This window comes from Strigops habroptila, chromosome 1, assembly GCF_004027225.2.
Source record: "Strigops habroptila isolate Jane chromosome 1, bStrHab1.2.pri, whole genome shotgun sequence".
In the NCBI taxonomy this organism is placed as follows: domain Eukaryota; kingdom Metazoa; phylum Chordata; class Aves; order Psittaciformes; family Psittacidae; genus Strigops; species Strigops habroptila.
Window position 1 is genome coordinate 132,784,870 of NC_044277.2, and position 27,359 is coordinate 132,812,228.

The 27,359-nt window shown below is 36.3% G+C and overlaps 1 protein-coding gene across 5 annotated transcripts in view; it reads left to right on the forward strand.

The window, feature by feature from the left end:
• TAX1BP1 (Tax1 binding protein 1) overlaps positions 1 to 27,359 on the forward strand; it is a 56,574-nt gene that overhangs the window by 22,819 nt on the left and 6,396 nt on the right. For 2 of the 5 annotated variants that reach the window (XM_030508807.1, XM_030508814.1), the window contains exons 6-16: positions 7,962 to 8,110; positions 8,257 to 8,347; positions 9,601 to 9,786; positions 13,195 to 13,422; positions 14,688 to 14,834; positions 16,124 to 16,217; positions 17,392 to 17,510; positions 18,705 to 18,830; positions 20,677 to 20,748; positions 23,763 to 23,937; positions 24,290 to 24,438. In XM_030508807.1, coding sequence (XP_030364667.1) covers positions 7,962 to 8,110; positions 8,257 to 8,347; positions 9,601 to 9,786; positions 13,195 to 13,422; positions 14,688 to 14,834; positions 16,124 to 16,217; positions 17,392 to 17,510; positions 18,705 to 18,830; positions 20,677 to 20,748; positions 23,763 to 23,937; positions 24,290 to 24,438 — 1,536 coding nt within the window. The remainder of the gene's footprint in view (positions 1 to 7,961; positions 8,111 to 8,256; positions 8,348 to 9,600; positions 9,787 to 13,194; positions 13,423 to 14,687; positions 14,835 to 16,123; positions 16,218 to 17,391; positions 17,511 to 18,704; positions 18,831 to 20,676; positions 20,749 to 23,762; positions 23,938 to 24,289; positions 24,439 to 27,359) is intronic. The other 3 variants (XM_030508821.1, XM_030508830.1, XM_030508840.1) reach the window with 3 other exon arrangements.

Here is a 27,359-nt window from a genome sequence, read left to right on the forward strand (position 1 = left end):
AATCTATATTTCTGTCAAAGGTAATGCTAAGCTACATTTAACCTATGTACAATCTCTTAACAGCATACTAAATTTTTTCCTTTTTGCAAGTACTTCCATCATGAAGTGCATAGGAAAGAGCCCTCTAAAACCACAATACTACAAAGTACTGTATTTAAAAAGCAGCAATCGTACGAGAAAGGAAGTGGATATGTCTGTACAGACACATGTATTTGATTCTCATGGAGTGCAGAGCTTCTTATGCTGCTAATGTACTAGCAACTACTATTTGGTTATTACCATTTGTATTGTGGTAAGGGGGCCCTGGAGTTACGAACCCCTTCATACAAAATGCTCATCAATCTGCCCCTTTTCTAAAAATCTTACACAGTTTCTTTGGAGCAAATAATATGGGTATCTGAGCTCATGTCTTTATCTTTTGATCAAATACATTATTAGGCTAACTTCTATTTTTACAATAGAACTGAACAGAATGTGGATGGTGTGGTTAGCGGTCATAGTACTTTGGTTATCTTATTGTGTAGTGTAACAAATAGAAGGTAGATTAATTCTGAGTTCATGATACGAAAATGTTTTGTTAAAACATAGTTCCTTAAAATCCCCTTTTTATTGATGTTTATTCCTGTGCCTTTAGGCTATGTTCATCGTCTTTGTATTGATTTTTATCAGTCCTTTGTTTTCATAAATAGCTCAGGGGTAGTTTGGATCATTGAGAAATGTCTGTAGAAACACTGATTTCTTAATATAGACAGAATAGTTGTTGACAGTATCACAGCTATATCCCAATTAGTCTTTCCCTCCCAATCTCAATTATTTGATATACCCTCCCTACCTATTTACACTCATAGAATTCTGGGCAGTGGAACTATTGTCTTTGTCTGCTTTTTGCCTAGTTGGGATGTTTTGTAAGTGGTCCTTTAGACGCTCTTTGAGAAAAATATTAGGAAAAGATTGTTCTACTTTTAGCTTGTCTCTTAAAAATACAACAATCTATTAGAAAAAATCTGTAATTTTAATTCGTATTCAACGCATAAATGGTTTTACAGACATAGTTTTATCAGGTTGTCATCACCATCACAGAAAAGAGTATATGCAAGACACACGGCTCTGTGCTAGTCAGTGTTTGCGCTCAGATGGAATGTGCTCTCCAGCCCCGCTGTTTTTAGTTCACGCTCATATGCTATGGTTCTTACCATTAACTTGTGTTAATTACCGCACCCTGGCAAAGCATGAGATACTGTAGAACTTGGGACAAATACTTCTTTTAGCTTGATCTTTTCTCATAGCCAGTGGCTGCTTAATGCAGTATGTAGTTCTGAGAAGATCAGGTTAGGGAGGGGATAAGTAAATCTTTCCCGTTCTGCTGCTCCCCAACATGCACAGTCTTTTTAGTCTTCTGAAAAGGTCTCTATTTTCAGTTGCAGGAAAACAGTTGCAATATTCCTCTACAGCATTTTTCAACCCTCTTAAACCATTCCTAGATTTTTTTTTTTCCCTCCCCAGATGACACTGAATTAGCTCTTGCATACTGTGAAGGTTTAACTTAATCTGCCACTACTCGGTGTAGGAATTCAGAGTAAATGTGAAATTATTGGAAATGTTTCAGAAATGTCACATCTTTTTCTTACAAACTTCTGTTTAGTGTTTCAGAGTTAATTTGTTTTAACTAGGGTGATGTTCCCTGGTAGCATACTTTTAGAGTCATGCTGTACATACAGCTTGCAACTCTACTAATACAACTGTTAAAATAATGATGTAATTACTCACCATGATTATTTTACTTAAGAAGGTGACATATTGTACATGGTCACCAGAATTGTTTCAAGTTGTTTTCAACATTTCAACTTTTTGTTTGGTTTCCTACTGAGATAATGGTACATACTCAAGTCTGTTGAATCACATTAGTAAGCTGCTTTTTATCTGAATATATTTTATTTTTAAAAAAATTACAGAACATCAACTAAAAAAAACCTAGTCTGTTTTTATCTAGAAAATAATAATACAAATACTTCTAATCACATCTTGTACATTATGAATCTAAAAATATATACCTTGGGGATGTGGTTTAGTGGTGGACTTGGCCATGATAAGTTAACGGTTGGACTTGATCTTAAAGGTCTTTTCCAATTTAAATGATTCTGTGATTCTATGAAATAAAAAGAACTCATACTTTTGCATTCCCAGTTTTGCATTTACTTAAACTGTGTGTAAGGTCTCTGGCAGCAGCACACTTGCCTACTGCTTTAAGATACAATATTACTGTGCTGAACAAGAGAAACATGCCGTAGTTATTGTGTCAGTCTTTCATCAGTCGCTCCTTTGACACTCTGCACCCAGTCAGTTTCGTGAACACAAGCTTTGTAGATTTCTGTAGAGAGCAGAGCTTGCAAATGATGCTTTTGCAATCATTTGTCTCCCTCTAGTGGGATGAGAGCACTTCTGAACTGATTTCTTTAATATTACAGTGCTAACAAGTCTTACTCCTGTGGCAGTAGTTTCCATAAATGTTTGAGTCAGAAGCAACAGATTTGCAGATTACCTGCTCATTCTTTGATCCTGTGAACGTTTGAATAGTGTTTCTGTTATGACATTGGCATAACTTGAGGCAGAAGTGAATTTACTAACTAGATAAACTTGTTCTTTTATGCTTTTTAAAAAGTTAAATGGTGAATTTAACTTTCAAAAGTGGGCTAATTCATTTATCTGATAGGGAGTTTTAATAGGACAGCTATCAAGATCCACATTCTGCTGATAGGTTCTACCTGCAGAGTAGCTTTATTCATTGAAGAGTTTTATTTAAATATCAGGGATTAATTTAAATTGGCTTTTGATGCCATTTTGTAAGGAGAGTTTCTCTGCATAGGTAGTCCCAAAGTGCTGTTGTGCAGTGGGATACGTTAGCAGTACAAGTAAGTGCCCAGCTCAGGCTGCATGCATAAAAGTGAACATGGTATTTTTTTTCAGTGCCTCTTTAAATCGAGCTGTATTGATACTCTTCGTGTGCTGCACGTGTGAAAATTGAATGGTCAGGGAGAGACATTGTTTTAAAAAAAACAAACCACCTAAAAAGCAAAACTTCAAACATCAACCAAAACACTATACCCCAACCCAAAAAGCAACCCCTCTCCCCCCCAAACTCCATGTAAATAATGATTTAAGGATACAAACTAAATACTTGGAATTGCTCAGGTTGGCACCAGCAATGACAGCACCCAAGGGTGCTATAAACATCCTGTGAAGAGAAACCCTTGTTTTATTGTTTTAGTGACTGTTCTATGTCTGAATATTTCTTAAAGTGGCTAATTGAAATTTCAGTGGATGATTAAGCAGATTCATTTGAGATGTCTGCACTTCAAATTATGCCTTCATGAGAATGACTTTTTGCAAAAGCAATAGCACATAGTGGAATTAGGAGACATTTTAAGAAATTAACATTGTGAAATGTAAATGCATGCTGCAAAATCTGTGTGTATAAATACTTCAGCTGCCTCCTGCAAAAACTTCAGTGTCTGTAGTCTTCATGGCAGTAACTGAGTGATGTTACTTTTACTAAGATAGGCCTTAGTTTTGTAGAGCTTTGATCTGTTTAACAATGTTAGTTGGAGAGATTAACACAAATTACTACCACTGTGATATCTTAGGTTTTTGTAATAGAGAATCTTTGGTGTTTTTAGAGCAGTCTGTCTACTGTCAGTCATAGTCACAAAGATAAAAGCTTAATATAGTTGAGCTTAATTGGAATTAGTTTACTGTTTTGCTGAATGCTTAAATTTTATTTTAGAAAGAAAAATTGCAACTTCAGGTTTCCTTCCAGGACATTCAGGCCCTGTGTCATGAGCACACTCGGATTTTGCAGTGGCTGCAATGGTACTGTGTTGTGTTCATCATCTCTGTTTAAAGGACCTGTGAGGAGAGTTTGATGTCAGCCAGGTGTTTCACATGGTTCTGTTGGAGCTGCTATGATGTCAATGGGATAAACAAAAGACTCCTGCAGATAATCTGTCTAGACCCCCTAAATTCTCTACAGGGTATGAAGCATAATGATTCCCCTGACAGTAAATTACATCCAGATAAATCAGTCCAGCTGAAAGGTGCTGCTGCCTTTTTTTTTTTATTTTTTAATTTAATAAATTGCCTTTTATTCGGTGATTTACCTCTTTGGCTTCAATGTTGCAGAGCTCCTTTTTAACTGCTCATTCTTCTTCATTACTATGTATGCATTCTGTAAAAAGTAAACTAAAGATTGTAGTTATTGGCCATTAATCAAAGGCGAATGCTTTAGGTGTGGAATGGCTTTAAAAAAGTAGGTAGGGAATTTTACATGTTTTGAAAAGGGAAGATGAAGCATAAAATAACCGTGGTGCCAATTGCCATCCTGCAAGATGTCACAGCTAGAAATAGTCTTGGGTTGTATTTTTCAAGTATTTTATTCTGTCTGTTGGAACTCTCTCTGCCTTAAGTATGCCTGAAAAAATGTATGTATGTTGATTCACAGGAAGGGATGTCTGTGCCACTCTGCTTCCATTAACTGGTCTGTACTCTGAAATATTTTACTGGTGTTGCAAAAATCCATTAGAAGTAAGAAATAAGTAGGGAAAGTGTGTTATTCTTCATTATTGAACACAAAGATTTTTGCCGTAGTTCACTGTTACAAAAATGATAATCTAGGAACTTCATGGTTATTCCATTCTCAAATGAAAATTAGTAGTCATTTTGCAGTAGAAGTTTAATAAATAGATTTTAAAAGTGTCAAGGAAGAACACAGGCAAGATCTTCGCATATCCTTTAGAGCTTGTAATAGCTTTATGAGGTTTCAATTGGTGTATTTATGATTAGGTTACACAAGCCTAAAGCAACTGCTCTGTAATTTAGAACTTTTTGATGTAAAAACTGTTCTTTCAGCAGCTGTTCATAATGCATTAATAACCAAATCATGTTATGTATAATAGCAATTCTTTGCAGGAGGAGGACAGTGTTTTGTGGGATTACAATAAAATTATTTAAAAAATAATAAGTATTAAATCTTCTGCCATTTTAGAATAGCAGTAAAGATTTTGGTGCCCCCATCTGTCGTCTTGTTCCCTATCTGGAAGTACATAAAAAATTTCAGAGTGGAATTATGATAATGGGGAACATAAATTCACTGGACAAGTACATTACATTTTCTTTGTTTCATTTCACTAATGAGTCTCCTATTAGTTACAGGAATGTTTTGTTTTGGTAGCTTTGTTTTGCAGCAGTGAAGCTGACGTAAGTAATTTCTGGCTACTTATTCTGGCCCTTGTAGTGCAGTTTGCATCCCCCTTCCAACCGTAAGGCTGCTGCAACTCTAGGGAGAAGGGCTGGGGAGAGCTGTATTTGTAACTAGATTAAAAATACTCTCCAGAGTAAAAATAACCTTTAAAATTGTTGGGTGCTTTAAAACCAGTTCATTAAAATGATTCATGTTCTTGCTGCGCTTTGCTTTCTGTTAAGAAAGTGGAAGAAAAGGTATAATATTTGGAGATGTACCAGATAAATAAAGTAAATAATAATTACAGAAAGTAATTATCTTTTTTGTAGTAGAGGTGGCACATGTAGTTTCTCTGTTTATTATATTTTTCCCTTTTAGACTCCTTCTGAAACAGTCAACTTTTACCTGTAAAATAGCCTAAGAGCACTCATTTTAAATTTTACAGGCTCTGAAACCACTGTAACCAGAGTGTATGGGAGTAGGATTGCAGCATCTAAATTGAATTGCTAAGAATTCTGTAAAATAACAAGTCGTCTCTAAAAATTAATCTTTTTTTTTTTTTTTTCTTTCAAAACTGTAGGCTTTGGTTGTATCTAAACAAGTTTATTAGGTGAGAATCTGTTAAGTATGGAACTTTTATGTTTTAATACCAAGTCCCTTTAGAATAACTAGCAAAGCAGCATCAATTGTAATGCTGTTTGTGGAGTGAATTTTTTTCAGGCTATTAATTCCTTTTAATATATGTTACGTTTGGCAGCCTGTTTGAACTGTTTGTACAGTTTGTATATGTAATGTATCAGATTAAATTCTTTTGAAGGCACTTGGGTTACAACAGTTACAGTTATACCAAAGTGGTGTTTAGAGAAAACACAGATATGCATTGAAATGGACTTTTTACTATACTAGGCTTTCAAAACAGGGGCAAGTAATTAGTCGCCACTGCACTAGGGAAGGACAAGCAGTTATAATGTGTGGTGTTGCTCCTGGTTATATAGCAAGTTTTACTTGCAATACTAACTTTAATTAAAATACCCTGCCTTCGTTACACCAAGTATGTATATTTTTTTTTGTTCAAAAGTAAAGACCTTATGAAAATTGTGTGTTGTCATCTCCAGTGCTGTTTTCAAAAAAGATGATACATTTGTGATCAGTTGTAATTCTTTATTATATTAAGGCAAATAATAAAGTAGTTCAGAGTTTAGATAGTTCTAATGCATTAGTCCGTGTTTTTTTTTTTTTATAGCATATATAACAAAAATAAAATCTACTTGATGTGCTGGTGTAGTGTTTAGGAAGTGTTTGAATCATCAGTTGTATTTGCTACCCCTCACAATTCAACGCTCCCTACCCCCCCAAAAAATCATAATGCCCGAACTTCTGTTTAGTTGCTTGTAAAAGTGGGGCTTAATTACACTTGTGAACAGTGTATTTTGACAATTAATGAGTAAAAACAGTCCTCATTATATTTTATTGTACTTAAAACATTGTTAGTTAGGTTGGAATCTGGCCAGTAGGGGTTCTTTGTAAACTCCGGCCGATGTGTTTCTCTTGATGTAACAGTACAGTCTTGTTGTTCCAGGGCATTAAGTTTTGTTTAGCAATGAACAGATGAACTAGTGCTTTAATCTTCCAAATGTAGAACAGAAAGACAGCTTGTACCTTAGGATCTGTACAAACACTGTAAGTCATGCTGTAGTCAGGCATGTTGGTCAGTTTGTCTTGACCTTGTTTACAGTTTGATTCATACCACTGTCATGGTTGATACTAAGCTGAGCTTTATTGCATTTTGATATCAGAAATGGTGGCATATTATCTCAACATGTGTGCTCTACTTTAGTGTTACTGATTTATTTGCTCAGGAAAATAGTATTGTATTGAAAATAATGCTTTTCTGAGTTAAGATGAGCTGACTTTAAATGGCCATTTTGCTGTGGTAGAGGTGATGTTTAGCTGTCCACTGCCTTAGAACGGCTTGGACATTACTGTAATTAGATACCGAATGTGATACTTAACAGTGGCTTCCCATTTTGCATCTGTCAGTTTTCTGACAAAGGAATCTGGTTTGGGTATTGTCATCATTCTCTGTCTCAATTTCCAATATCCAAGAAATAAATCCTGCAGTTGTTTCATGAGCTTCCATGAGCTTTGTGACACCTTCCACACATTCTAGCTAGGAGAACATAGTGTAGTAACTAGCTTGAAGTCAGGAGTTCTTCCATTTTTTTTATTTTATTTTTCTCCTTTTGCCTCTAGTTGTCTTTACTGTGGCTCCTTTGAGTGGTGTAACTGTCTGGTCAAATGCAAGCTCTCCTTCTTTACAAGTAAAAGAAAGTAAACAGAGAAATAGACGTTCTTTATGTTTTCTAAGCTAGGCAGTTGATGGTTAGTTTGCAGAAAGGAGATGGGCAAAAGATATGAAATATATCTTTGTTTGTCCTATACTCTGAAGTCTTTGGTAGCCTCTGTGAAACTGAATGCTTGTGCCAAAACAAGCATTCATTTATTGACTCCTTATTAATATATTAACTGTGCATAGCAAGTTTAATATATTTTTATATATTCTATATATATGTATTTATATATGCTTGAAGTGGGCTTGTCATATATTTTAAGGAAGAGAAGAAATCTGAGAACTGTATTTTAGCACTAATTCAAATAGCATGTTTTAGTTTTGAAGATACGGATTCTTAAATGACATATTTGCCCCTCCTTTTTTTTTTTTTTAAAGAATAATATTCAAGCATCAGAAGCTCTTAAAACTGAAATTGATGATATGAAGAAGAAGCATGACGAGGCTGCTTCAAAAGTTCTCCAGCTTGAGGAAGATATCATGACTGTTACTCAAAAAGCCATTGCAAAAGAAACTGAGTTAGACAGGTATTTAGTCATTTTGTTCCTTACCTTCCTCATTTTGCTGTTTTTTTTTTTTTTTTATAGGCATGTTTTTTAAACTAACAATTTTTACTGTATGCATTGATTTTCTGCATTAATAGTTCTGTACTATTAATTTGTCAATGTCTTAGTCTGAAGCACAAACTGAAGAAAGTGATGCTTGAGAAGGAGCAACTTGAATGCGTGTTAAAGACAGAAAAGGATGAAAAAGAACTTTATAAGGTAACTTTATTCCTTGCACCTGTAAAAACTGAAATGAAGTGGTTTGAAATAAAGGTAATAATGTTTTATGGAGAAGTCTGATAAATTGAATTTGTTAAGGAAGAAAGGAAATGGGTAGCTTCTGTGAACATATTTTAAAGGCAGTTATAGATGTTCTTGTGTAAAAATGAATGAGGAAAATAACATCTGAATTCATCTCATGGTATAAAAAGGTCTCTAAGAAGCAGAATGAATCACTAATTTGTTAAAAAGCAGGCATAGTAACAAAAAATAATAGAGACTGATGAGGAAGTTCTGTAGTTGTGCATTGCATCACCCAGTAACTACTTTTCTTAACACACTTTTTCACAAGTAAATTACATTTTACTCTTTGAAGTTCTCTCTCCAGACTGTTTCCTAGATCCCTGTTCTTGAGTCTTGTGCATAACTCTGTGAACCTTTAAGAGGATCTATATTTTCACTAGCATGGCTGCTTTCTTTTGCTGGTATTGAGAGACACCCATATTAAAAGAATACATAGTGCCTCCTCCCCCAAAAGGCAAAAAAAAATTGTATGCTAAAATAGTGAAACCCTTACCTTGTATGAAACAAATCATGTGTATTTAAAAGGTTATTTCTATTCATATGAAAATGACAGTATGTGGCACATATATACCAGAAGTCATTAAATCTCAAAACATCTTTCACAAGGATGGAATCCCTTTTTTTAAACAAGCAACAAAAATCTTCTAGTCTTTGGGTAGACAACACTTGAGTGCAACAGTTATCCTTTATTAGGCATAATCTGATAGACTCGATGACATTTTAAGAACAGTTCTAGAGTCGTTAAAGTAATCTACTGTCTTTGGAAATCAGTGTTGCTGATGCAGACCTGTTTGCTTAGCTGACTGCAAGTAGATACGAGTAGAAGTTTAATTTCTCGCTAGTTTTCTTCACGTCATTTCTCCTTTGTTTGTCCTTAGTTGTACAACATTTGTGAAGAGAGGAGCGAATTCCGAATAGTTTAATTTGTTGTGGACAGAAATCAGGGCCTGAACTTCTAGGTATGGAGTGGAGCTGTTGTAGGTGATCAAGCTGAAAGAATTCCAGGCAGAAACTTTGTTCTGGAGGGCAGTGATCTCAAATGTTTACTTTTATATTTAGCTGTTCCAATCTATCTCAGAGATGAGTTAGAATTTAGTGAACACTTGACAGGTGAACAGTAGTTTTCATAACGTGGAAGAAGAGTTTGACATTTTTTAGCATCATTACAGATACACTTGAAGAATACAGAAATAGAAAACACCAAACTAGTAAAAGAAATCCAGACGTTTAAGAATTTGGATGCAAACAAAGAAAGCATGATATCGTATTATAAAGAGGAGGTTGGCAAATTACAGCTAATTATAGCTGAAAGAGAAAATATGAAGAAAGCTTTTTTGCTCTCCTCGTCAAACAAGGTAAGCATTTAAAATAAATGTGTCTAAGGTTGTATGTGTTTCACAAGAGAAAGAAAGAAGTTGAAGATATCACCAGGGGTGCAGGCTGAGAGGCAAGAGGATTATGGTATTCTCAGTAGATGTAGAAAATGAGCAAAGAAGTGAATTCTGTTTTATTTCTTCACATTCTGAGCTTGTTGAGGTGTCTCACATGATGAACTGTGAGATGAACTAGGTGTGAAAAAGTAGCTTGTGAGTTCAGTAAAAATGCATCAGTAAAAGTGGTACACTCCTCCAAGTTGCTTTCTTAACTTCATGAAAAAGGAAGGAGATTGAGCAGAAAAGTTAATCATGTAGCTGTGTTGAGACTGCAGAGAGTGATGGAGGAGAAGAGAGGAGATGCACTGAAGGACTTGTTAGGTGAACGTGCTGTCAAGATACGATGATGCAAAAACTGAGGAAGAATAAGATAGCATATAAATGGACTAAATTGGCTGAGAACTCAGTGATAAAAGTGCCAGTAGGACCTCTAAGGAAGAGGTGACTTCTGCTATGTGGTGTGGTAGCATTGTGGTTAGCAAGCAGCGTGCTATAGTAGGAGAGTGAAATTGCTGAAGAACTGGTACCTGTGCTGTCCATGGTCCAGGTGGGTTTACTTCAGACTAGTTTTAGTGTGGTACTATGAATAGCTGTATTGGGTTTGTGTGGTAAGGTTTTGGTAGCTGGGGGACTACAGGGGTGTCTTCTGTCAAAGGCTGCTAGAAGCTCCTCCGATGTCCAATAGAGCCAATTCCAGCAGGCTTCAAGACAGACCTGCTGCTGGCCAAGACTGGTGGTAGTGCCTCTGGGATAATGTATTTACGAATGGGGAGGAAAAAAAAGAAGATACACGAAAAATCCACCAAAAAACAAACCGAAAAATCCACCAAAAGACAAACCGAAAAACAGGGCAAGAGCAACTGCAGCTGAACAGGAGTGAGAATATGGGAGAGAATCCAAGGTCAGCGAAGGAGGGGAGGAGGAGCTCCAGGCACCAGAGCAGAGATTCCCATGTGGGCTGTGGTGAGGGAAGTTGTCCCGCTGCAGCCCATGGAGGAAACCGTGCTGGATACTCGAGGAAGGCTGTGACCCGGTGGGAAGCCCGTGCTGGAGCAGGCTCCTGGCAGGACCTCTGGCCCCATGAAGAGAGGAGCCCACACTGAAGCAGGTTTGGTGGCAGGACCTGTGGACCTGCAGGAGACCTACCCTGAAGCAGTTTGTTCGTGAAGGACTGCACTGCATTGAGGGACCCACGCTGGAGCAGTCTGTGAAGAACTGCAGCCTGTGGGAAGGACCCATGCTGGAGGAGTTCATGGAGGACTGTCTCCTGTGGGAGGGACCCCATGCTGGAGCAGGGGAAGAGTGAGAGGAGTCCTCTCTTGAGGAGGAAGGAGCGGCAGAGAAAATGTGCGATGAGCCGGCTGAAATCCCCATTCCCTGTCCCCCTGTGCTGCTAGGGGGTGTGGTGGAGAAAATTGGGAGTGAAGCTAAGCCCCAGAAGAAGGGAGGGGTGGGGAAAGGTGTTTTAAAGATTTGTATTTTTCTCTCGTTACCTGACTCTGATTTGATTAGTAATAAATTAATTTTTCCCCAAGTCGAGTCTGTTGTGCCCATGTTGGCCCATGTAATTGCTGGATGATCTCTTCCCATCATTCTCTTGACCCACAAGCCTTTTGTTATGTTTTCTCTCCGCTGTCCTGTGAGGAGAGGGAGTGATAGAGTGGCTTTGGTGTGTACTTGGCGTTCAGACAAGGTCAACCCACCACAGTAAAAAACCCATTAGGTGTTTGTTCCTGATGTTCATCTTCCTGTTCCATTTAATCCAAAAGGAATGCAGTTTCTGTGCCCTGAGGCTGTTCTGTCCAGTGATCTACAGTGTATAGAAAATAGGGGAACTCACTGGGAGTTTTGCTTCACAAATATGCTTTTAATCCAAACTACAGTTAATTTAGACAGAGCCTTTAAGGCCAGCATGGAAAAGGCAGGTTATACAGGTGACTTTATATTGTGTATCTTGCCAGTCTTCTTACAGAAAAATCATTCTAGATCTCCAAAGAATGGAAATTGCATTACTGTGAGTTATGAATGTGAAATTTAAGTAGAAAAGTAATGCTATTGAGAATAGAAATAGCAAGAGGGCAAAAAAGACATGCTCTCTTGCTTTAAATTACAGTTTATGTTGTTTTCGTCTTTTGATTGCTGTGTAATTTTGTTTCTGAATATGTTAAACTACTGCTGTATTTTACTTTGAAGTAAACACATGTGGTGGGGGGGTGTCTGCCAATACTGAAGCCACCAAACATTTATGTCATTTATTAATTTGGAAGTGCTTGTCACATTTCTGGTGATATCATTAACATTTTTGTCTTATGCTGCTAAACTGTAAATATTTACTGAAAAATGTAACTGAGATATGTGCTATAAAAACAGCTAAGGGACAGGACTTTATGGCATTTCTGAGTCCATCCATCTTCGTAATTGTTTATGCAATATGTATTAGTATTCCTCTGGACTTGTTATGCTAAGTGATTATTCAGAAATTGCCAGATAATGAACTAGAGATACCTGAATTTATGTCTAGACTCAAGAAAATGAGAAGATTATACCTTCAGGAAGCCCAGAGGATGCGAGTAGCTTATAGTAGCTTTGAATATTTGAGTAGTAGCTTTGAATAATAATAATGATGATTATGATGATGATGATAATAATAATAGTAGTAATAATAATGATAATCATCCCGGGCTTTTCTGAGGAATGAGAAGCCAGTAGTGCAGCTCGATCAGTTGGCTCCTGGGCTATCCTGTGGAGCTGCAGCGGTGCTGACAGTCAGTGCCGCATGCTGCAGCTTGCTCCTCATTATTTTTTGTTCTCAGTTCCTTCTGAAAAGCTTGTTGTGCAAGATCTTGTGAAATGGAGCTATGAGAAAAACATCCCAAAGCTCCTTTACTGTGTTTTACATAAACCAATTGTAGGCATTGTAAGACCTCTTACTCTGTTGTTACCTGCAGTGTCTTACTGTGGGATGAACTTGGTTTTTGAAGCTGGATGGCCATTTGTTCTTGTTAAGACTTCTATGGTGATAAGAACAAAGATACTTTGGAAAACAGACTTTTTTGCGTGTTTGTTTAAAACTGAAGCTGAAAGTACAACAAAAATCCAGTATAGATAATAATATTTAAATTTGCTTTTATGTCATAGTGAAATATGTTTTCACACCATTGTTAGCAAAGAAGGCAAATGGGGAAAGTAGCGCTTGTGTGCTAACCTCTCAATTTAGTGTTTTTGCTAAAGCCACTGGGAAAATCTCATTTTCCTTTTAAATGTTTCTAATCCCCTATCCCAACCTTTAAGCTTTGAATTAAAAAAATGGTGTATTCTTCTCTTTCCTAGGAGGATGCAAGTATTTTAAAAGAACAGCTTCGGAAAGCCGAAGATCAAATTCAGGCTAGCAAACAAGAAGCTGTCCTAATGTCAAAAGAACTGAGCGATGCGGTAAACGTGCGAGATAAAACCATGGCAGATCTTCACAGTGCACGCCTGGAAAATGAAAAATGCAAAAAGCAGCTTGCTGATGCTTTAGCTGAACTTAAAAAAATCACAGCTTTGAGAAATGATCAGGTAAATTGTCAGTATTTAGTACTGAAGTTTATCTGTGCTTATAAAATCTGTCAGAGCTAGCTTTGTTGAAGTTGGAGAATAAAATATTTTACGGATGATTAGTACAAATTATTATCAAATTTTCTTTTGGCACTCAAGATACTACCTTAAATCAGGTGCGTGTTAGCTGATTTGGAAGCTTGTTAAGAAAGGAGGTTTCTGCTACTACTTACAGCAACTCCTTTCCACTGCCCCATTATTTTCAGAGAATAATACGGTATTTCTCTATATTATTTTGAATCCTCTCCCTGTCTTAATTCTTTTATGTCAGCCACAGTAGCATTAAAAATACATGCAGCTAAGAAAATTGATGGGTAGAATTTTTTATAATGCTCTTTCCTCATTGATGGATTCTCTCTTGATTCTTTTGAGTCCTTACATTATTTATAGTCAGTTAATTTGCTTTAGTATTTGTAAGTATAAAAATATTACTGTAATGGTAACTGTCTTGAGTTTCTTTCTCTTGGATAAAAATCTAGTGAGCTAATACAAGTTTCATCATTCTGACTTAAGTGAGCTTTGCACTGGATCTTCTGTGACCGCAGCTGCATTGAATTAGTTTGCTACTAGGATTACTGTAATGATGTAGCAGTTAAAAAAAAATAAGTTGTGCTGAACAGTAAATAAAATAGTGCAGAAATACGAAGTGAATAATACAACCCTCAAAAGAACTATTATATCTAAAGTATCCAAGAATTACATGTTTTTTCTGAGAATTTCAGTAATATACAACGTCTTTGAATTGCATCCTGAAAAAAATAGCAGATGATCTGAATGACTCACGTTACCAGTTGGTAAACCAGTTCGCGTAGCTTGTGTATCAGTGTTACAGCTCAACTGAATCTCTTCCACTAGAAATATAGTGAGTGTGATGGAATATAGTTGTGGTCTGTCCATTTTTGCTATAGTTGTCTATAAGATAGCTAGAACACCTTCTGGAAGGTGTTCAGACCTTTGGTATACATTAATCAGCCCACAGAATAAGAATTCTCTTCACCTGCCTCTGGTATTATACCAGTGCCTATTTACTCCCTCAGTGTATCCTGACTGGAATGAAGTTCAGCACAGCTGCTGCTTTTCTCTGTGCTCTACTACTCTATTCGTTTCCTTCCCACAAAGAAAATAGGAATTTCTTCTGTACATATGCTTTCTTTAATTGAAAAAAGGCTTTTTGGGAAATAGTGGTATTTGCACAAAAAGGGAGAACAGTTGTTTGTTTTTTTAAGGAAACTTCAAACACGGTGGAGCAGGAACTGCGCAGAGAAGTTGAAGATCTGAAGCTTCGTCTGCAAATGGCTGCTGATCATTACAAGGAAAAATTCAAGGAATGTCAAAAACTTCAAAAACAAGTAAACAAGTTTACAGAACAGGCAGTAAGTAGAATGGGAGAAATTGCACTTGCTTTGTTAATTTTTCAGCAGCTAATTAATTTCCTTCTGCAAAACCCAGTGCTTTTAAAAAAATTAAAGCATGCAGTAAGCAATGGATCTTTAGTTTACCATTTTCTTCTATAATGCTAAGTTATTTCTGCGATTCTTTTTAGATAGTTGTAGAAACCCAGCATAGGATTTATAGTAACTGGTGTATGTAGAAAGCTAACAGAGTTTTGCTGAACCTGTAAGCATAACATTGTTCAAGGAAGAATTTTCAAACTGAAGCAGGGAAAAATCCGTAATTACTACTTCTATTCAGTACAACCGCCACCACAAAAACTCCCCCAAAAAACCCAGACAAAACCCCCCACAACCGACAAAACAAACGCAAACCCAGAAGTGGGGTAAATGGAGAACTTGGAGGAGGATTTCAAAGTGAAGTTGAGAGAGATTCCACAACACAGTATATAATTGTATTCCATATGTATTTTGTATTCTTATCCCTCTTCTCGGCTGTGTTCCATAAATAAATGAGGCTTTTGCAATGGTTGTGCGAGTCTTATGCCACCTAATAACAGAACCTGTCAGTGAATATTCAAACAGATTTGAGAGAGAGTTCTTCAGAATTCTGTGACAATTAGTGACTGTATTGGAGAGGAGCTTGAACAGGGAAAAAGCGTATGAGCAGTGGCAAGACGTACAAATATGAATTCTTACGAGAAACAGAATAATTATTTCTGCTATCCACAGAACAGATGGGGTAGTTACCTAGCTTTGATCTACAGATTAAAGAGTTGTCTTCTCATCCAGAAGGTCAATGGTGAATGAGGGGTCATATCAGGACACCTGTAGCTTTTCCTTAAAAATCTTCCACATCTTTGGCTGTATTGTACATCTGATGGCAAATACCAGATTTCACTACTTTGACACCAGAAGTCCAGCAGTCATTAGTAATACAGGCTCCATTTTCTAATGGAAGATTAGATTTAAGTTGATGGATTGAAGTGTAACAGTTTCTCTAGAAAATGAGATGTTTCTAATAATTTGCTTAGAAATGACTGTTTCTGGGAAAAAAATAACTTTATTATTTTTAGAATCTTACTTTATAATCTGAGGCAGTTTCAGTTTTAGTAGAATTAAATGTGTTTGCATATTTATTATTACCTCCTGTTTTAATGAGCAATTCCACCTAGTCCAATTTTGGAGGAGATGATAGTGCAAGATATATGTTACTTTGTGCTTTGGCTTTCACTTAATTAAATACCAAACCAAAATTTCTTTTCACAAAGAAAATTGCAGGGCATCAACAGAAACAGACAAATGCATCTAACATTGAGACAGCTACTGCCGTCGTTACAGAAAAAAGGTTTTCTGCATCTCCAGGTATCAACAGCTTAAATCTTGTCTATTTGTATCAGCCTGAAAGTGTTGTCTATGTGGAGTAGTGTTTATTGTACAACGTAGGTGGACTTGTTCTTTTTTTAGTTAAAGCAATGTTTAGAAATATGAAAATTCATCTAAAAATTTTGTCTTTTAAGTGATAACATTCATAAATAACTTCATGTATATTTTCAAAACAGTCAGTTGATATTTGTTAATATCAATAGGACTAAATTTCTGCTTGATAGTTAACACAGAGAGGGTTTTGCCAACCTAACAATTCATGTAAAAAAAAATCCAAACCAAAACAAAAACCCAACCCAAAAAACCGCCAAAAAACTTCCCAAATTTTGCAGTCATGCTATAATGACTGTCCACTGTACCATTCTACTGTAAAATCAAATCCACTGAAAAGTTCTGGTTACATGATGGCAAGGTCAAGTCTATAGAGTATTCTCATGACTTACAGGCAGTAGTGGTTTATTGGAAAATGTTTAACTAGGCTATGATTTTTATGAACTATGAAGTTCTTAGAAAACTAACCCTCTAAAACGTAAACATATAATAGGTGAAAACTAAGGAAGAAATTCTTCACTATGAGCGTGGTGAGACACTGACACAAGTTGTCCAGAGAAGTTGTGGCTGCCCCTTCCCTTGGCAGTGTTCAAGGCCAGGTTGGATGGGGCGTTGAGCAACTTGGTCTAGTGGAAGGTGTCCCTGCCCATGGCAGGGGGTTGGAACTAGATGAGCTTTAAGCTCCCTTCCAGCTCAAACCATTCTATGAAGTAGATTGCTGAGGCACTTCATGTTTTATGGAAGGATAAAATACTTAGCATTTTATCATAATGTATGTATTCTGGTATTTACTTTCTTTGGAGCTAAGGGAAGAAGCGTCTGTCTTTGTTTTTAAGCTTGGTCTTTGTAGTATGTATGCGTATATTTATGTTCCAACCTCAGTGTATGAGAGAACCGAACATAGACATGCCAGTATGACTGCTGATCTCACGTATCACTAGCCACATGATACTGATTGTCTGTGATTAACTATTTGCTTGGATAACATGGAGCACTCTGTTCTTGATGCACTGTCAAATTTGGCCTGTCATCTCTCTTATACAAACTTTATTTATGGAACAAAAAAAAACAATGTTGTTATTTTTTTCTTCAATGTTCACAGTTAGCCCTATTTCATCTGACATAGTTTCGGAATTCGTCGTAAAGGAGCAAATACGTGAAATGAATAAAGAAATTGCTGAGAAAACAGAGAAGTATAAGAAATGCAAGCAAATGTTGGCAGTAAGTGAATGGCTGCTTCGGAAAGCTGAATTGAAAGTAGCTATAGGTGCTAAGTCTTAAAACCACAGAGCCTACCTAGCTGAGTTGCCTTGCTTGCGTGATGCACTCTGATTGTGGTAGAAATCTTAGCATAAGGAAACCCATTCTTACTGAGTCAGCTCTTGCTTACATGTAGTGTTAGAGAATCCAGATAAGGACTCCTCAGGAAAACCCAGGTGGAGGAAAACGAACAAAAATACTCCTATGCCTAAGGTTTTGAATACTTCTTTTCTTTTCATTGTATTTAAAGTGTAATTGCTTTTATAAATCAATCACAGCACATTGCTATAAGCCAGCTGATGTCTGAAGCAAGTGTAGTAGTGTTCAAGTGTAATAACTCCTCCAGATCTGACTGTCTGGGGCTTCTGCAGTGTTTTGATGTGAGAGTGGGTGCTACCTACTAGCTTGGGCTCAGTCATAAAGACATTTATATGGTTCTCTGGACCAAATTTGGCGCCAGTAGTGCTGTAGCCACAAAAGTAATGCCCTTCAAATATTAATACCTGTCCTAACTTGATTTTCATTTAACCGGTTTGGATGTATGTATGTATGATGGAGTACTGCAACAGTGATGCTGGTGAAAAGTTGTTGTAGAATTAAGAAATGCATTCTGGGTGTTGTCTCTGTTCATCTTGTTTCTCTTATTTATGACAATGAGATTATTCTATTTTAATGTGCTCTCCAGGATGTAACAACTGTCCTGTAATTCTACTCATTACCCCGTCTATGGAGAGCCTGTGTTAGCTTCTGCTGGCTATTTCTTCTGTAGTCATGCCTGGAGAAAGCTTTGCCTTTGACCTTCTGGATGAAAGATACTTAAGTTGTAAAAGTCGCGTGGGGAAAGGTTTTGTATTGAAGTGAGATTCCTGAAAGGAAAATTATGATTACAGTGTAGTATTAGGATAGAAAGAAACTTGAAACTGTGAAGCTAAAGACAATATCAGCTCAGGCAAGAAAAAAATATGTATTGAACATCATTTATGCAGTCTTCACTGGTCCTGTCCTTTTCAAATTCTTGAGTCAGGCTTGATTTCTTGGGGAAGCCATTCATAAATGGTCTTGTTCTAAATGCATGGAATTAGTGTCATTGTTGGGGTGGGAGGGGAAATCTCTTAAAATTGTAAATATTTCATGTCATCGTATAAACTGCTTTAGGGTGAGAAGATTAAATGCAGTGTTTACGCTGATGAGCTAGCTAAACTGGAGCTGAAGTGGAAAGAACAAGTGAAGATCAATGATGGTATAAAATTACAGCTGGCAGCAATGGAAGATCAGTATAAAGTAAGTTACAGATTTTTTTATTTTTTATTTTTTAGGACGACAAATGGTATCATGTTCTTAACATAGTTGCTCATTTCTAATGGTTCAAGTAACGAACAGTTTTAATGGGGAAAAACCACTGTGAATGCATTTTTGCTGTAAATAGGAGTTCTGTTTTGCACTTGTAGAAAGAACAGTCTTGTAATGTTTCTTTTAAAGTAAGACAGACCTGCTAAGTATATTACCAAATGGCTATCAGTCTTAATATTGTGGATTTAGACAAACCTCTAAATGACGTTAATCTTGTATTAGGGGAAGAAAAGGGCTAGAGAGTTCCAATTTCCTGTTGCTTACTAGAATACTAACAGGAATATTGATAGGTGTATTTGTTTAAAATCTTTATATTGCATGCTGCATTACCAGTCTGGTGATGTCTAATGCATCTGAACTAACTAGAGGGATACAAGATGGGTGATATGTTGTTTTTAAAATCATCATGAGAGAATTACTTAATTTGGAGAATTTCAACTATAGTCTTAGAGTGATGTAACACAAACACCAGAAAGTCAAGCATAATGGGCAGCTTTAGCTTACAAGGGGCCTTAATCTTTGAGTTTATGTGATGGTAATACATGTGTTGAAGTGGTTTTTTGTATGTCAACAAGATAAGAGCAACACATTTCCGTAAGACCAGCTTCTGTGCTTGTTCTCAGTCTAATGGTGGTAGTGTAATTGACAGGGTGGAATACTGTTGCCCATTTTTGCCCATTGTACTGAACAAGGATTAAATTGAACTGCTCCCATATCAGTTGTAGTAGGAATCCCCTTCCTTTCCATTAGAAATTACAGCACTTTTTCTTTATAAAATGCTGATTTACTCTACAGCTTACTTTAGCCCTTTGTAGGCTGACCTTTTTTGACACTTTTCAAAGCTCTAATTTCAATTTTATAAAATGCATGAGTCTTTCCAATTTATGAAGTTTTACTAACTAGCAGTGATCAGTTGCCATGCACAATTGAATGTAAAATAAGTTTATTTTTTTTGACTTATCAACATCTGGAGTAATAAATAATTTGTTCCAAAATTGAAAGCATTTTGAGTGCAATGCAAAACTTACTATCATTTGGGAGAAAAAGCAAGGTTTTCTTCCCAGTCAGTTGATTTTGCTCTGTTGACCTGAACTAGGAGGTGGAATTTTAGAGTTGGATAAAATTAATATATAACTGTGCAGAGTATTGAACTTGTAATGCTAGAAAAACAAGTGGAGAGGCAGTCTCCAAAGTAAACAGAATCCAAATAAAATAGCCCTTTGTAGAGAAGGATTATTTAAATAATCATTTTGAAGCAAGGAGGAAGCCTGGAAGAATTGTGATATGTGTCAGTAGCATCTCCTCCCAGAGCACCCAGCAGACACACAAGGTAGATGCTGGTGAAACAAATCTAGTGTCTTTTGGTTCTCTCAGTTCTGTGGTGGGACATAAGTGCTGGAGAGAAGTGAATAAAATAAATCACTTAAATAGCAGTGGTTTCCTCCAGAAATAATGAAATGAGGCTTGCAAACTTTCAGCTGGTTTTGGTCAGTGGTGTCCCTCCTGCCATTAGTATCACTGATGGTACTCCTCATTTTTATCATTCCGCAACTGTTTTCTGAAAACTGGCAAGAAACAGCTGCTAATGTGCTGCTCTTATCCAGTAGATAAACTTAAGGAGAACAGTTGGTTTTGGTATAGTAGTACTAGAGGTTGCATGTAACTATAGTAGACAAAATGATTTCCATTTGAAAGATGAATTTGGTTTTCATCATATAACAGCAGGGAAATAGTTTCTATTCACTAATAAGGAACCTAAACTTCTTTTCATATATAGGTTCAGCTTGCAGAAAAAGAGAGACGAATAAAGGAACTGGCATCACAGTTGGAACTCTTTACCAGTGAGAAGGTATTGTCAGGATTCCTGTTAAATTTTGTAAATTAACACTTGTGAAGTTCTTTAGTTTGAGGAATTGCAGCTTATTTTTAAGTGAGAATTTGTTTACTCTTTAAACATTTCCATATTGGGATATTTTGCCAAAGAGAATTAGCATTTTAAACTACAAGTTCTGTTAGTATTACTGTTAATAGCCCTGTTGCATCTAGAGGCTAATACCAGCTTAGTGCATGTGCTGCTTGGCCAAATAGAAAGGGTTATTATCGAGCTCATACTGCAGCCTTTCTGTCCTCTAAGGGAGCATCAGTTAACAAAAGTTGCAGGAGTTTACTTTCTTTGAGACAGATTCTCTGCCTGATACTTTCAGGAGTTACTGGCTGACGGGCAGTACAATTAGTAAACCTTATTCCCTTTGGAATCCTGGCATAAAACATGAACACTCATACCTAGTGTGACAGTTTATTTTTTCCATCACTGGTTAGGACTGTTTTTGCTTTTATCCAGTGTTGTCCTATAGCTAAAGATGTAGACATTTCAGCAGTACAATCTCCAGGTTTTTCATGATGTGTGCATACAACCAAATCTTTTTGACATCTGCAGTTCTCTTACTGACTGCTTGTAATAATAAAAGCAGCTTGACATGTGACAGTGGTGACTTTGGTAAATTACAGCCAGAAAAATATCTTTATCAGAAAAGAACAATACACAGACAGTACTCTGATTTTTTAAATATGTGCTAGAAAATGGTCTGCTGCTTTCAAGAGTTCACTGTCTCATCAAATTAACTACCATTACTGTTAAATCAGATGTTCCGAAATACTAATGCTAGAAGTACCTCTAAAGTACTATATAGCAATTAATCAAAGATATGTTTTACTGAAAAGTGAAATAATAAAATGTCTTTATTACATTCAGATAGTATTGGATGACATTGTGAAAATGTTGGGCTTGTGCAGGTTACTTTAAAAATCCAGTATGAACAGATACTTAGTAACAACAGGAATTTGCATACTGTTAAATTGAAATTAAACTAATTTCAGTTTAAGCTAGTTAAGTGTTCTGTAAAATTGTAGCTTCTCAAGCAGTTGGTATTTATCTTTTTTTTTTTTTTTAATGAAAGATGCAGTGTTTAATAGGATCACTCATATTTTTCTAACTTTAAAGCAAAATAAAAGTGAGAGTTTTGATGAACCTAGTTTAGCTGGAGGGAGTAATTTTAAACACCACACATAAGAAGAACAACTGTAATAATAATAACGTATGGGGCTTATAAAAGCTTAGAACTTCATCTAACCAAATTTATAGATATTTACATTACAAAGAAGAATCAAAGTGCCTTGCTAGACTGGAACCATGATTTAAAAGGTTAAGCATGGTATAGTAAACAGGTTTTCAATTTATACTCCATTGTCAGTGTTTGTTTATAAATGTCACCAAACAGAGCATGCTAAAAATGTTCATTTGTTGTCTCTTCAAACCTATAAAATTACTTGGTTTCTATTCTATTTGCATACTTATATGGCCTCCCGCCCCCCTCCCCCCTTTAAATCAGTCTTTACCCTCACTATCCAACTACTGGGTTAAGGCTACTTTACCTTTTTACAGTTACTTTGATCTACATTCTGTTTTAATCTTATGTGATGCTAAAATTAAAATATTAATGCCACTGCCTCTCAGTCTAAACTGCTTTCATATTGCAGAAGAAATTGGGTTTAAAAAGGAAAATCTTAATTTCACTGATAATTAATTGTTCCTGCTTTGTATGGAGTGAAGATGAATTATTTAATTTTACACGCTCACTAAAACTTTAAGATGTAATCCTAACCATTTAACCCTAACCACTTAAATCATATGTGCTATTTAGTCTATAAATCTAAAGTAACGCTAACATAGTTTCACATCGTATCTGCAGGAGGATATTTGACGTGGAGAGTGTTAAGCAGAAATTGTGTTGTCCTGTATTAGAAGGTTTTTCTAAAAGAAAATGAATATTACTCTGTTTATGGCCAGTGCTCCAGAACTTTCTGTAGCTGCCTTACCATTTGTAGATACCACTTTTTTCCTGTTTGAAGATGCCTTTATGATGATGTTGTTGGAGCCTAAACCTTTTATGTCTGAAACTTGATAGTACATACATGGCAGTAAATGTATAACTTCCATCTTTTTTCATTTCAGTGGTGTTTTGTTTTCAGATTAGCTATTGCTACTTGATTTTTGCCTTTTTGTGTTCTAGAGTTTGGGATGAAGTTTACCTGTTTTTAAGCAAAATATATTGAGTTGTTCTTTTGAATAACTGAGGCATTTTACTTCCCATGTAGTTAAATGGGTAGTTGAAGTCTTGGTTTTTAGTTTCATTTTAAAGTCTTGAGGAAAAGGCACACTTCCATGTTTGAGGTTTTGTGTTACCATTACATTAGCAAATACTAAACATGAACCCAGAGAACCCACAAGAAAATAACAACATGATTGGAGAGCATCTCTCTTAACAATCTGTATTTTTAAATTATTATTTTCATTTCTACATCTCAGAATGTTTTGCTTGGTTCTGAACTGTAAATGGTATACTCCTTTGGATATTTTTGGCATACATGCTTTCTCTCCCTTAACCTGTTTTATTAAATGGAAGGATGAGAGACTTTTCTTTGGATAAATTACAGCTGCTGCACTGACCACACTTCAGTCACTTTAATTATTGTCTTTTAGCATATATATTGGCTTAGACTTATAATGGTTTATAAGTTGTAAAAACCCTTTAGTAGTTTATAATAGTTATTATAACCTTTATGGGTTATCTGCAGGAATCTAGAGTTTTAAGTATATTAATTTTTGGAAGAGTTACATTTTCAAATGTGCATACTTGTGCCCTTTCTTCCATGCTATTTTGTTTTTTTAGAGAGAGATTTCCACTGAATAACAGTATTTTCTTCAGGGTGCTCCTGCAAACTAGCCTTTCTCTCATGCCCACTAAGAAGAAACTTTACTAGGACTCTATAAGTTAATTACATCTTAAATTTTGCATTATTTAGGAACTTGGTAGGACACCAGGAAATCAAGTTGGAAGGATGATGGAAGGACAGATTTCACAGCAGACATTACATTTTCGCAACCCATATTCGGAGGAAAATGGGCCAGATCCTGCAGTGCCAAGTAGACTGCCAGTATTGCAATATGGAAACCCTTATGCAATTCAGGAGAGAAGAGGTAAGTAAGTTACTCTCCACTCCTCACCCCCCATATAATTTCTCTCTTGCTGTTTCAAAAGCAGTGGCTTGTTTAATGCAGGTTAAGTATCAGTAATCTTCATACTGGTGTACAGAGCCTTTATTGATTGATAATCAATAAAATGCCTTTATTTTACTGATGAGAATCAGTAAGGTAAACAAAGTTTGAAAGAAGCACCTTTCGAAATAGGTGATTTCTTTTCTATTATTTTGTATTATCGAAACTGAAAACATGTTTAAGTCTTGATTTTTTGAATGTAAGGAAGCACATGTGTCATCTTGAAACACAAACTCTACTGAACAAAGATGCTCTTAATTATTTTTTTCTTCAGATGGAGCAGATGGTGCTTTCAATCCTGATGAGATCCAAAGACCACCTGTTAGAACTTCCTTTTGGGAGCTAGAAGACGATGTAGTGTGTAGTCAGCCTTCACGCAATCTTAGTCGGCCTGATGGTTTAGAGGATCCTGAGGATAGCAATGTAAGTTACCTTTTTATTATTTTTTTTGCCTTGGTATGTTTACTACTGAGCAGTCAAGAGTTGCACATTGGTTTTCAGTATCTGATAAGCCTGCTTTATCATTACATAAATCCAGGTGGTTGGTTCTTTTTTTCTTTTCCCTGAACAATGTTTTAGGTGAATTTTTGCTTGCTTTGAGGGAGAAAACTCTGCATCAAGTGATAATAATATACTTGTTCCTCCAGTCTCTTGAGTAACTGACAGCTTGTTTGGTATTAGGACAGTAGCAGCTGCTTTATCTTTTTAAATACTGAAGTAGAAAAATCCAAGTAATCTCAACTCATTCTGATTTTTCTCTCCTGTGTGGTAGAACGAGGGCTCAAAATGTAGCCATGTCTCACTCATTTTATAATTTGTATATAGGAACTAAATTGTAAGAGAATGAATACGAATTAAAATGGTTCTGATACTAGTATTTTCAGCTGACTGCTGAATAAAAATCTGTTTTTTATCAGAGTCTTTAGTCTAATGTATTAATCTTTTGTCCTGTCTTTTGAAAATATGCATATATTAATCTACATTTTGAATGGATTTTGCTGTTAGTCATGGACTTAGAAGAACTAATTGGCTGTTATCTAAAGCTGATTAAACTGAAGCTGACAGATTCTCACTGATTGCCTTTTTAGGGCTTTGTTTTAAATGGAAACTGGTTAGCTTTTTAGCACAGTTAACTTGCTTGTTCTGGTATAAAGAATTGGCTTCTGTTATACACTGGACTGTATGTCTTCATTTGAACAGGAACAGACTTATTACTCTTTCTTTTTCCAAGTACTCTTGCACCTTCAAAAATATTAAACAAGGAATACCTTTCTGCAAAGTATTGTGCTCTTTGCAAGTACAGTGGTATCATGACCCGTTTCTCATTTAGTCTAGTTTGCCACATTTAATTGCTATTAACCTTTGCAGAAGCTGATCAGTGTTCAGACAGGCATGATTTTAGCCCTGGTGCTCAGCACCTATAATGGAGAAAAATGTGTTTCTCCCTCCTACCTTTTGCCCCCAATGTCTATTACTGTGAATAATTAGAGAAACTGTCAGAACTTTTGCAGCCTGTTCAAGATCTAGAATATGAGCTTAATGCTGTTGCCCACCTTTACTTCACATTTTGCATATTTAATCTGATCATTCTTGACGTAGATATTACATATGACAAGCTCTTCTTTAGTCATCTGCTTCAGTTTAATTAGCAGGGTGTTCTTTCTGATCTATGTGCTTTGCCCTCTTGCAAACCCAAGAGAAACAGTGCTAGAGTCTTGTGCTCATTTGCAGACACAGCTTGGAATTTTGTAATGAGATGGAATATAACAGGATTAAATAAAGTTCAGCTCGAGAAAAAGTGCTTTTAAATCGAATAATTTAGGTCTTTGTTTTTTTACTTTCAAATTAGAATCAGTTACTTGCTCCTACCAAAAAATAGAGTGTGTGTGTAGTGTTCAAATTTACTTGGAAATGGATAATTGCAGGAATCTTTCTAGAGAGACTTAATAATATGCCAAAGATAAATCCGCTCTAATGCAGTATTTAAAGAAATAACCAGGAGGAAACTGTCTTCAGTTACTGAGTTGTAAACTAAGAAAGGATGCATATGCAAACACATCAGAATTGTTGTTTAACGTTGCTGTCGTGTTCTGATTCTTGTTTCTCCCAGAATTTTGTTCCTTGGGAATGGGAACTGCCACATATTTGGTTGATGAGAAAAACCATCAGTTTTGTATGAGTTTTAAGACTTTCCAGAATTCTTTGTAGCTTTAGCTTTTTGAACTCTTAGGCCAATTGAACTGTGATTTCTGAGAGGGATAAACCGGTCTGTGTTAACCATGCCAGATGAGCGCACACACAGTGGCAATTCTGTGTAGAATAGTGGACTTGCCACAAGTTCCTGCCATTGTCTCCTCAGCACTAACTTTCCGTTTGCTCATGCTCCCATAATTGACCAAAATGTAATCATTTGGAGCAAATAATTTCTAGAAGCAGTTATGTACGGGAAAGATCCATAAACAAAACTTCTATATATTTAAAGTGAGAGTTTTAGAAAAGTAGTCCTGATTGCAGTTGGCAGTAAGCCCAGACTAATTATCCTGAGACTTTTAAACACTGTTGTTAGTCACAGTAAGTTTGTGGGGGATGAGGAGTGTAACTTTTGGGCACTGACAATCAAGACAGGATATCTTTTTGAGATGAATCCAAAATGGCCTTTCTTCTAGCAAAACCCCCTCACGCCACTTTATTAGCCTGATCTTACCCTGGCAGCCAATCACTGTCTCCTGGATAGGAGAGACATAAAAGGAGCAGTTGGTATCTGGGTACCTCTTGGGAGAGCAGACTGCTTGCAGAGAGGAAAGAGTTTGTTTGATTTCACTCCCACAGCAGAGCTGAATCACAGACAGAAAACATATGTACTGCTCTTTCTGCTTTGCCCATACTATGCGTTAGCAGTGTGTCTGTTCATTTAGTGTTTAAATCCTAAGCTGGGTATCGGTTTGCTTACTGTGGCATGTTAAAATGCTCTGTAGAAATCAGAGATGGGGATTGTTTAAGTCTGTGGGTTTTGTACAGTGTCACATGGCTTTGTTTCTAATTCTGTTTGGCAATCTTGGAACTGCTTGCAGTTGTGATTCTGAAAGCAGTACTTGAGACAAAATCGGTTAGTTTTTGTAAAACTAGGTGAGTCGTGCTTATTTCTGACAGGCAATGTCTGGCTTTCCTTTCTTCCTTTTTGAGTGACAAAGCCCCTCTTTTGCCATGCTTTATTGTGTAATACTATGTTTATCTTTGATACATATAATCTGTGGAACTCATTGTGGTTAAAGAGTCAGAGTTACAGTCCAGTGATAATAGTTAAGTCATGATGTTAAAGGAATCCTTTATAATTTGTTAACCTC